This window comes from Geotrypetes seraphini, chromosome 3, assembly GCF_902459505.1.
Source record: "Geotrypetes seraphini chromosome 3, aGeoSer1.1, whole genome shotgun sequence".
In the NCBI taxonomy this organism is placed as follows: Eukaryota; Metazoa; Chordata; class Amphibia; order Gymnophiona; family Dermophiidae; genus Geotrypetes; species Geotrypetes seraphini.
The window spans coordinates 265,425,578-265,436,565 of record NC_047086.1 but is presented as its reverse complement, the minus strand read 5'-3'; the positions used below and the strand labels follow the sequence as shown (position 1 = coordinate 265,436,565).

Sequence of the window (10,988 nt, the reverse complement as noted above, 5' to 3'; positions counted from 1 at the left end):
GGAGACTGGCCCTGCCAGAGCCCCAGTGCTGAGGTCCGGAAGTTGCAGCCAGTAGTGTGAGCCCATGTTGGAAACACGGTCCTGCCACAATCCTGGAGGCCTCATGGGCTCATGCTGTGGGGAGGGCTCATGGACTCATGGGCTCATGCTGTGGCAGCAGGCAAGTTTGCAGCCCTGCCATGAACTTTTCTGGGGTTACCTGAAGTTGACATAGCGGCAGGTCCTGCCAGGCAGGGCTGCAGATGAAATGTGCGATCCAGATCCTCCGGCGGTGGCAATAAGCTGATTGTCAGCCACTGAGAAACATTGGAGGAGCGTCAGCACATGTGCAGGTTTCCGCGCATGTGCAGAAAGTACAAAGTCTAGATGGCAAGCCTGAGCAAGGCACGGGAGCATGCCTAACGTGACCATTTATTTTGTTCATCAAAAGGGGACATCTATTAATTGTCAGTCCCGCCCCAATCCTGCCCTAGCCCCGCCCCAATCCCACACTTGCCTCACCCCGCCCCCAATCCCACCCCCAATTTTTTCCATTCATTTTTCATGTACACATATCTTCATATTAATTCATAATGGTAACCTTAAAATTAAAAAAACTACAAAGCGCACTATACGCAGAGAAAATGTTAATTATCATTTATATTTGGGGGGTTTTCAAAGATGTCAAGGCAAATGACTTTAAAATATGCAATGTCACCTCAGTAACTATAGAAAAATAGACAAATGTAGTGCAAAATATAGACAGCAGATAGAAATTCTCAAGACTGACACGTTTTGATCACTAAATTGAAAATAAAATCATTTTTCCTACTTTTGCTGTCTGGGGATTTCATGAGTCTCTGGTTGTGTTTCCTTCTGACTGTGTATCCTTTCTTTCATTTCTTTCTTTCTGCACTCAGGCCCAACAATTGTCCCTTTCTAGTCCCTCCCTCCTTCCTTCCTATGTCCTTAGTGCCCCCAGTGCCTCCTTCCTATGTCTTAGTGCCTCCAGTGCCTCCTTCCTTTTTTTTTTTTTTAAAAGGTAGCCAATTTTATTCAAATTAGCATGTACAATGGAACTTAGAGGACTTGGTCTTTTTCTTACAAAAAAGGAACATAATATGAAATATGATCTTTTTTAGGTGGACATGAACTTGTCTTCAGAATCTCAATAAAAGCCAGAGTCTTGAGCAGCCCAGTGTGGTGCCTCAGCTCCAGAATTCTAGTTCAATTTTTTTTCTATGTTCATAGCCAACATCTGACTTCGGAATGACAAGCTTTTGGTCTTTTCAATTACTTGTTGATAAGGTGATACAGCATTGTTGCCCATAACCACATGACCCAATTTAGAATCAATCTTTGCATCCAGTCTTGCATTTCTAATTAAATTGACAATCCACCGCTCAGCATCATCTGGGGTCATGTTAAGTTTATCTGCTAACATACTGATGCTGATACACTGATGGATACGGCAAAAAGTTTCAAAAATAAATAGGCGAGCATTTTCAATAAAATCTTCAAGGCAAGCCACTAAGAAGAAGTCATTCACTAACACCGATTCACATTCCCTCAATTTCTTCTGGGCACCATCAAAGTCAAAATTAACATACAAGCACTCTACAAATTCTGTAATAGGGTCTTTGTAGGTATAAGATTCCTGTTGGATAACCTTGACTAAATCTTTAAGAACCTGTCTCCTTTTTCGGACATCCTTATTAGTGATAACAGCTGTAGTTTCCCCAGCGCCTCATTCCTATGTCCTTAGTGCCCCTTCCTATGTCCTTAGTGCCCCCAGTGCCTCCTTCCTATGTCCTTAGTGTCCCCAGTGCCTCCTTCCTATGTCCTTAGTGCCCCCAGATCCAGTGTCAGTTCTCCTTTGAATCTTGCCTCTCTCTACTCTTCCTCAGGGGCTCTCCCCCTCTGTCTGCACCTCCCAAAGTCCTGCTTCTGCCTCCTGGCCTTTGGTCATAAGAACATAAGAAACGCCTTCACCGGATCAGACCGAGGTCCATCTAGTCCGGCGATCCGCACACGCAGCGGCCCATTTAGGTACTCCTTTATGGAGACCCGGATTTACCGTATCCCTCAATATGATATGCAAGAAAGTATGCATCTAACTTGCGCTTAAATCCCATTACAGTAGTCTCCTCCACAACCTCCTCCGGGAGTGCATTCCAAGCATCCACCACGCGCTGTGTGAAATAAAATTTCCTGACATTTGTCCTGAACCTGCTGCCACTCAGTTTCAGGCTATGACCTCTTGTCCGTGTTACATGTGAAAATGTCAGTAATGCTGCTTCTTGGTCTATTTTATCAAATCCTTTTAATATTTTGAAAGTCTCAATCAAATCCCCTCTCAGTCTTCTCTTCTCAAGGGTAAACAGTCCCAGTTTCCTGAGTCGATCTTTGTAGTTCAAATGTTCCATTCCTTTAATAAGTTTCGTAGCTCGCCTCTGCACTTTCTCCAGCAGAGTTATATCTTTTTTAAGGTATGGAGACCAGTGTTGGACACAGTATTCTAAGTGCGGTCTGACCATTGTTCTATAAAGTGGCAGTATAACATCCTCCGATCTACTCGTAATCCCCTTCTTAATTATGCCCAACATCCTATTAGCTTTCTTCGCCGCCGCTTCACATTGTGCCAATGGCTTTAGGGTACTGTCAATCAGTACCCCCAAATCCCTTTCCTGTTCGCATTTTGCTAACTTGACCCCCAACATCTTATACTCATACTCCTTGTTTTTCTTTCCCAGATGCATCACCTTGCATTTGTTTATGTTAAAGTTCATCTGCCACTTTATCGCCCACGTTTCTAGCTGGTTCAGATCTTTCTGGAGGTCCTCGCAGTCCTTTTGAGAGCCAACCACCCGACATAGTTTTGTATCATCAGCAAACTTTATTATATTGCATGTCGTTTCCTCTTCCAGATCGTTTATAAAAATATTGAACAAGATAGGCCCAAGAACCGAGCCCTGAGGCACGCCGCTAGTCATTTTCTCCCAGTCCGAGAATTTCCCATTTATACTAACCCTTTGCCTTCTATTTTCAAGCCATTTGCCGATCCATCTGTGTACTTCTCCTCCTATTCCATGGCTTAGTAGTTTCTTCATAAGCCTTGCATGAGGGACTTTGTCAAACGCTTTCTGAAAGTCCAAGTAAATTATATCCACTGGTTCTCCACCATCCATTTGTTTGTTCACATTCTCAAAGAATTGTAGTAAATTTGTCAAACATGATTTCCCTTTCCTGAAGCCATGCTGACTATCCCTTATTAGATTGTGGTCCTCCAAGTGTTGTACAATGTTCTCCTTTATTAGTGTTTCAATTATCTTCCCTGGAACCGATGTGAGGCTCACAGGTCGGTAGTTTCCTGGATCCCCTCTTGATCCTTTTTTGAAAATTGGGATGACATTTGCTATCCTCCAGTCTTCTGGTATTTGCCCAGTTTTAATTGACATGTTAGCTACGGTTTGTAGTAGTTCGCCAATTTCCTCCTTAAGTTCCTTTAATACTCTCGGGTGAATTCCATCCGGTCCAGGGGATTTGTCACTTTTTAGTGTGTCAATCTGAAAATAAATCATATCTAACGTCACATTCACTGTTGTTAGACTTTCCTCTGTGCCCCCCCCCCCCCGGTGAATATCTTCCCTGTGTCTGGCATTATTGAAGTGTCCTCATTTGTGAAGACTGAGGCAAAAAATGAATTTAACCTATCCGCAACCTGTTTGTCCTCTTTAATTGCCCCTTTCCTTCCTTGATCGTCGAGAGGGCCCACCACCTCTCTTGCTGGTTTCCTTCCTTTTATATATCTAAAAATGGGCTTGAAGTTTTTGTCTTCCTGCGCAATCTTCACCTCATAGGCTTTTTTGGCGTCTCTTACCACTTTATGACACTTTTTTTGGTCGATTTTGTGACCGTTCCAGGCTTCCATCGTTTTTTCTCGTTTCCATTTTTTATACGAGTTCCTCTTCTCCCTCACTGCGTCCTTTACCTCTTTGGATAACCATGCTGGTTCACCTTTGTTCTTTTTACGCTGTCCTTTGGTTAACCTCGGAATGTGTAGATTCTGTGCTTCTGTGATGGTATTTTTCAGTAGAGACCATGCTTGTTCAACTGTTTGGATGACTACTATGCCCTTCCTGAGCCGTTTCCTAACCATAGTTCTCATGCTGTCGTAATTTCCTTTTTTATAGTTAAAGGTCGTGGTTTCAGTCTTGATTGGTTTCCCTTTTCCGATGCCAATGGTAAAATTGATCATATTGTGATCGCTTGTCCCTAGAGGGACCGTAACTTCTACATCGGCTGCCCTTCCAGTAATACCATTTATGACCAATTCAAGGATTGCATTTCCTCTTGTAGACTCTCCTACCATTTGTTCAAGGAAGCAATCATCTAACATTTCGAGGAATTTTAACTCCCTGCCGCAGTTTGACGTTGCCAATTTCCAGTTGATCCCCGGAAAGTTGAAGTCCCCCATGATCGTTATGTTTCCCAATTTACTTTTACGAGTAATTTCCTCCATCATTACTTTTACGAGTAATTTCCTCCATCATTTCTTTATCTGTCTCCTCAGTCTGTCCCGGGGGTCAATAATAAAGTCCAATTTGTAAGTCTGCTTCTTTTCGTCCAGGAATCTTTATCCAGAGTGACTCCAGTTCACCATTTGCTTCTGTATCTCCTTCTCTAACAGACTCTATTTCCTCTTGGACATACAGGGCAATACCTCCCCCTTTTTGCCCAATCCTATCTCTTTTATATAGTTTATATCCTTTCAATGCTGTGTCCCATTCGTTCTCATCATTCCACCATGTTTCTGTTATTCCTATGATATCGAGTTGTTCTCTTTTAACTAATTCCTCCAGCTCGCCCATTTTGTTTCCTAAGCTTCTGGCATTTGTGTACATACATCTAAATCATGTTAATTTACTGGATTTACTGGTCCTCACATCCTTTTGTGTACCCATTTGATAATTTTCATTGGCTCTTGTAGTATCTTCATATTCTTGCCCTATATCAGTGTGTTTGCTTGAAATTACCTCCACAGGATATCCTGGTGTCCGGGCCTTTATCTCTCTAGTCTTTCTTCTACTTACAACCTCCCCCCCCCCTTCTCTGCCTCTTTCTCTCCTTCCTTCATCCCTCCTTCTTATGTCCCCCTCACTGCCTTCCAGTCTTTGTCCCACCCCCTCCAAAAAAGCCTGCAAGCCTACCTCTCCCAAAGCCAGCCTGCCTGCCTGCCTACCTCCCCCAGAGCCAGCCTGCCTGCCTACCTCCCCAGAGCCAGCCTGTCTACCTCTCCCAAAGCCAGCCTGCCTGCCTGCCTACCTCCCCCAGAGCCAGCCTGCCTGCCTACCTCCCCCAGAGCCACCCTGCCGGCCTACCTCCCCCAAATCCAGCCTGCCTACCTACCTCTCTGCTGCACAAAAGCCAGCCAGCTTGCCTGTCTACCTCCTTCCCTCCCTACTGTGGAAAAAAAAGCCTTCCTCCAGGCCTGATTTAAACTTCCCCCAGTCCACCGCCGCTGCTCCTCTGCTTACCTTCCTGCCGCTATTCGCACCCAGAAGCCTTCTTACCGATATCAATTCTGAAGTTGGAAAGGACATTCCAGGACAGCCAATCGCTGTCTGGCTGGCCCGGAACGTCCTTTCCAATGTCAGAATTAACGTCGGGAAGAAGGCTTCTGGGCGCGATTAGCAGCAGGGAGGTAAACAGAGGAGCAGCGGCGGCGGACCTGGAGGGAGGTTTAAATTGGGCCTGGAGGGAGGCTTTTTTCTTTTTTTTGGTGAGGCAGGGAGGGAGAGGAAGCGACGCTGTCCCTGAAAACGGGGCATTATGGTGTCCCGAAGCTGTGTGTGGGGACAACAGGACAGGGGATCCAAAAACGGGACTGTCCCATTCAAAACGGGACGTATGGTCACCTTAGTTATGCAGGATGAAGATTTTAAGCAATCACTCTCAGCAGCTGAGCTTGAAAGTTGGGAGGCATTCAAGTGGTTAGTGGAAAGCTTTCTGGGCAACCATAAGTCTCCTACATACAAGGAAGGAGTTCAGAATCATGACTTTTTCCCAGAAAATCTTGGTATGGTGAGTGACGTGCAAGGAGAACGTTTTCACCAGAATATTCAGTTAATGGAGCGTTGCTACCAAGGTTTCTGGAATGAGAATATGATGGCTGACTACTGCTGGATGTTGTGCCATGACAATCCAGACATATCTCACAAAAAGAAATCATACTCTAAGCATTTTTGAAGAAATATTGGTTGCTAAGTGACACAGTCCAGTATACTGTAATTATGCTTTGCTGTGTGCTTATTTGACTTTGCTGCAATTCTTAAAACCCTATATGCTAAAACGCTATAAATTAACATTAGTCATAACTTTAAAAGTTTACATGACTGAAAAAAAACTAATAACAGATCTGAAATCAGTGTGAAAAACAGATTTAGAAAAATGTGCTGTATTGTCAGATATTGCCTTGTGTTTTTTTAGCTTGAATTATACCATGTCTCCCCCCCAAATAAGACAGTGTCTTATATTCATTTGGGGCCCAAAAAAAAGGGACTAGGTCTTATTTTTGGGATATGCACATGATCATCTCTCCCTTCCTCTCCTTCACCCCAGTTCTTCCTCTTTCCTTTCTCTCTCCCACATGTGCAGCATCTTTCCTTCCCTCCCTCCCATCCCTTGTGAATCAGAACCCTTGAGCACCCTCCCCACTGCACAGCTGAACCCCTGCTGACCCTCCATTCTTCCCTCCCCACCGATCGCGAGTGAGCCCTACCTTCATCTGAAGCAGCGTTGGGCCGACATCATCAGTAACACGGCAGAGTGAAATCCCCGACGGACAAGGCCAAGCAGCCTGTTTAGAGTGCTGCCGGTCCAACGCTGTTTCAGATGAAGATAGGGCTTGCTCACGGTTGGCGGGGAGGGAAGGATGGAGGGTCAGCAGGGGTTCGGCTGTGCGGTGGGAGAGCAGCAGTGGGGGGGTAGTGGTGGCCAGGTTGAAGAGTTGCCGACGAATCCCAGGGTTAGGGCTTATTTAGGGGTAGGACTTATATAAGACCTACCTTGAAAATGATGCTAGGGCTTATTTTCAGGATAGGTCTTATTTTCGGGGAAACACGGAAGTAGAAACAGGGTAATTTTGATCAGTAGAGTAAAAACTTATTTAGAGTGATCTATTGGTGTAATGTTCTTGGTGTTTTGTATCTATGAAGACAGGTTAAAGAAAAATAAGAGTTTTAAAGTAGTTTTTGATCACTGAAAGTGGCTTGTGGAATTGTCTTGGTGGAAAGCCTGGGTAAAATTAATTTGACTAATATTTTAAAGGCTTAGAGAAGCTTTGAGGTTCTCAGATGTTTTGGGCGAGAGCCTGGGTACAAAAAATTATTTTAAAACAGGAAATACTGTTTAGAAATCAGGCTGGAACTTATTTGATCTTTGTAATTCTTCTAAATAGGGTTTATTTTAATGATAGCCACAACAGAACTCTGCAGCCCTGTTTGAGTCTGGAGAAAGAGTTTAATCTGAGTTGTGTTACAAAGGGTTCTGAGACCAGTAAATCGTTTTTTAAAACCTACTGTGATAGCTTACCTGAGGGCTGGAAACTCTATTAGAGAATGACATGGGGAAAAAATCTGTCCCCATCACTGCCCTGTCATCGGACCACCATCCCCTTTATCTTCCCGTCCCTGCCGTCCCCTTCACTGCCCCGTCCCCGCAGCATCCTCCCTTCCCTCTCACCACCTCACCGCCCTTCAGCGGCCCGAGAATCTCCCTTCATCCCCCTTACCTTCACGGCGTAAAGAAACTTAAGGGAGGAAAGGTGCATGGTCACCGATCGTGCACACGGCCCCTTCCCTCTCTTCCTCCCTCCGGCCAAATCTATCTCCCTCCCTCCTTCCCTCCCCCTTACCTTCGCGGCGCTTTACAAAAGAAACTGATGCCAGCGAAGCCTTCCTGTGCCGCCCTGCAGTCACGTGTGTGGGGGCAGAACATAAGAACATAAGAACATAAGCAATGCCTCTGCTGGGTCAGACCTGAGGTCCATCATGCCCAGCAGTCCGCTCACGCGGCGGCCCAACAGGTCCAGGACCTGTGCAGAAATCCTCTATTTATGCCCCTCTTATCCTCTTTTCCAGCAGGAAACCGTCCAATCCTTTCTTAAATCCCAGTACCGTACTCTGCCCTATTACATTCTCTGGAAGCGCATTCCAGGTGTCCACCACACGTTGGGTAAAGAAGAACTTCCTAGCATTTGTTTTGAATCTGTCCCCTTTCAACTTTTCCAGATGCCCTCTTGTTCTTTTATTTTTTGAAAGTGTGAAGAATCTGTCCCTCTCTACTCTCTCTATGCCCTTCATGATCTTATAAGTCTCTATCATATCCCCTCTAAGTCTCCTCTTCTCCAGGGAAAAGAGACCCAGTTTCTCCAATCTCTCAGCATATGGAAGGTTTTCCATCCCTTTTATCAGACGTGTCGCTCTCCTCTGAACCCTCTCGAGTATCGCCATATCCTTCTTAAGGTACGGCGACCAATATTGGACGCAGTATTCCAGATGCGGGCGCACCATCGCCCGATACAACGGCAGAATAACTTCTCTCGTCCTGGTTGTAATACCCTTCTTGATTATACCCAGCATTCTATTCGCTCTCTTAGCGGCCGCTGCGCACTGTGCCGTCGGCTTCATTGTCATGTCCACCATTACCCCTAAGTCCCTTTCCTGGGTACTCTCATTCAATAACATCCCTCCCATCGTATAGTTGTACCTCAGGTTTCTGCTTCCCACATGCAGTACTTTACATTTCTCAACGTTGAACTTCATCTGCCATCTCGTCGCCCATTCCCCTAGTTTATTCAGGTCCCTTTGTAATTCTTCGCAGTCCTCTTTAGTCCGAGCTCCACTGAATAGTTTGGTGTCGTCTGCAAATTTTATTATCTCACACGTCGTCCCTATTTCTAGATCATTTATGAATATATTAAATAGTAGTGGCCCGAGCACCGAGCCCTGCGGAACACCACTTGTGACCCTCTTCCAGTCCGAGTAGTGGCCCTTCACCCCTACCCTCTGTTTCCTACCCGCCAACCAGTTTCTGATCCATCTATGCACATCTCCGTCCACCCCATGGTTCTTCAGTTTCCGGAGTAGACGCTCGTGAGGCACCTTGTCAAAGGCTTTTTGGAAATCTAGGTATATGATGTCTATGGGGTCTCCTTTATCCGTCCGTTTGTTGATTCCTTCGAAGAAGTGCAATAAGTTAGTTAAGCACGATCTCCCCCTGCAGAAACCATGTTGGCTTGGTATCAGAAGTTCATTTCTTTCCAAATGTTCATCGATGTTTTCTTTTATCAGCGCTTCTGCCATTTTCCCCGGAACCGAAGTCAGACTCACAGGTCTGTAGTTTCCCGGGTCACCTCTTGATCCCTTTTTGAAGATGGGCGTGACGTTGGCTATCTTCCAATCCTCTGGTATCACACCTGTTTTCAAGGATAGGTTGCAAACTTGCTGCAGTAGTTCTGCTATCTCCTCCTTTAATTCCTTCAGAACCCTTGGATGGATTCCGTCTGGACCCGGGGATTTGTCAGTTTTTAGTTTTTCTATCTGCCTGCGCACATCTTCAAGGCTCACTTCCATGGATGTTAATTTTTCTGCTTCATTTCCATCGAAGAATTGCTCAGGTTCCGGTAAGTTGGTTGTGTCTTCGTTCGTAAATACAGACGAAAAGAACATGTTAAGTCTTTCTGCGACTTCTTTCTCCTCCTTCACTACCCCCTTCCTGTCTCCAGGACAATTGTCATTTTATAAATACAAATAAAACAGAGCAAGGTTCAACAAAACCCATCTCCCCTCCATTTCATAAATATCCCCTTCACTACTGTGAAAACTAAACATATGAAATTACTACAGAATGCTACATAGAAAAATCAAGCTAACAGAATACTTAAGTCACACATGGCAAGAATAATGTTAGGGGAGTGCAATTAGGGCAACTGCCACCTGGTCAGAGAGAGAGCCCTAAGCCAGCTGGAAGCTAAAGAAGCACAGCCTGGACTTTGCAGTCTCCAATTATGTCTAATCTAATCTAATCTAAATCTTGGGTTTATATACCGCATCATCTCCGCAGATGGAGCTCGACAGCTCTAGCAGGATATATATTTCAAATCTGAAATATTCTAATCACAAAATATAAAATAAATTTATTTTTTTTCTTTTTGTTGTCTGGTAATTTTATTCTTCAAATCACATTGGTCTCAGGCTTTGGTTTTAGGTTTCTTCTGTCTTCATCTTGGCATGGCTGGCTCCTGAAGGTAAAATAGGCCTAAGAGGAGCTGGGGAGAAGATGCCGAGTCTGACACGGGTGCAATTTTTTTACCACAGGAGCAAGACTTTTCACTTCTCCCACGGGGTGGTAAAAGGTCTTGTCCCATTCCCGTGGGGCGGTGAAAGGTCTTGTCCCCATTCCTGCGGTAAACCAGTTGCAAATGGCTCCATTCCTGCAGATTTACTGTGGTGACCTGCGGTTTACCACAGTAAATAGTCCCCGTGTCATTCTCTAACCTCTATCTTGGCTAGCAAAGACATGTCTTTAGGGATCTCTAGTGAATTTAAGAGTGAAACCTGGAAAGTTTAAACTGTTTATGGTTGGGGCTGCATGGAATTCTGGCACTGCTGAAGAGAGCAGTTTTATATTGTAGTTAGTTGGATGAGAATAGTGAGAGTGTGTGGTACACTAAGGTACTGGGCCTGGAGAGGGAATCCTTTTACTGCATGACTGTATTTCGCTGATTGTCCTGCTCTTTTTAGTGTAAACCACCTAGAACTCTTGGTTATGGTGGTATAAAAGAATAAAGTTATAATTATTATTATTTTCTCTGGGGTTAGTTAATACATATAAGGAGCAGCAGAAGAAGGACACACATAAAAACATCACACAGGAAGTCAAAGTTTAGTTTTATTGATTTGTTTGGAGATAGGCAGTAGGTTTAGCAAGCTACTTCAGTTCCAGAT

At 44.7% G+C, this 10,988-nt stretch overlaps 1 protein-coding gene across 1 annotated transcript in view; it reads right to left on the bottom strand.

The window, feature by feature from the left end:
• Positions 1 to 1,156: 1,156 nt before the first annotated feature.
• Positions 1,157 to 10,988, bottom strand: part of LOC117357267 (eukaryotic translation initiation factor 3 subunit E-like) — a 104,250-nt gene continuing 94,418 nt past the window's right edge. The window contains exon 3 of the mRNA XM_033937639.1: positions 1,157 to 1,707. Coding sequence (XP_033793530.1) covers positions 1,202 to 1,707 — 506 coding nt within the window. The 3' untranslated portion in view covers positions 1,157 to 1,201. The remainder of the gene's footprint in view (positions 1,708 to 10,988) is intronic.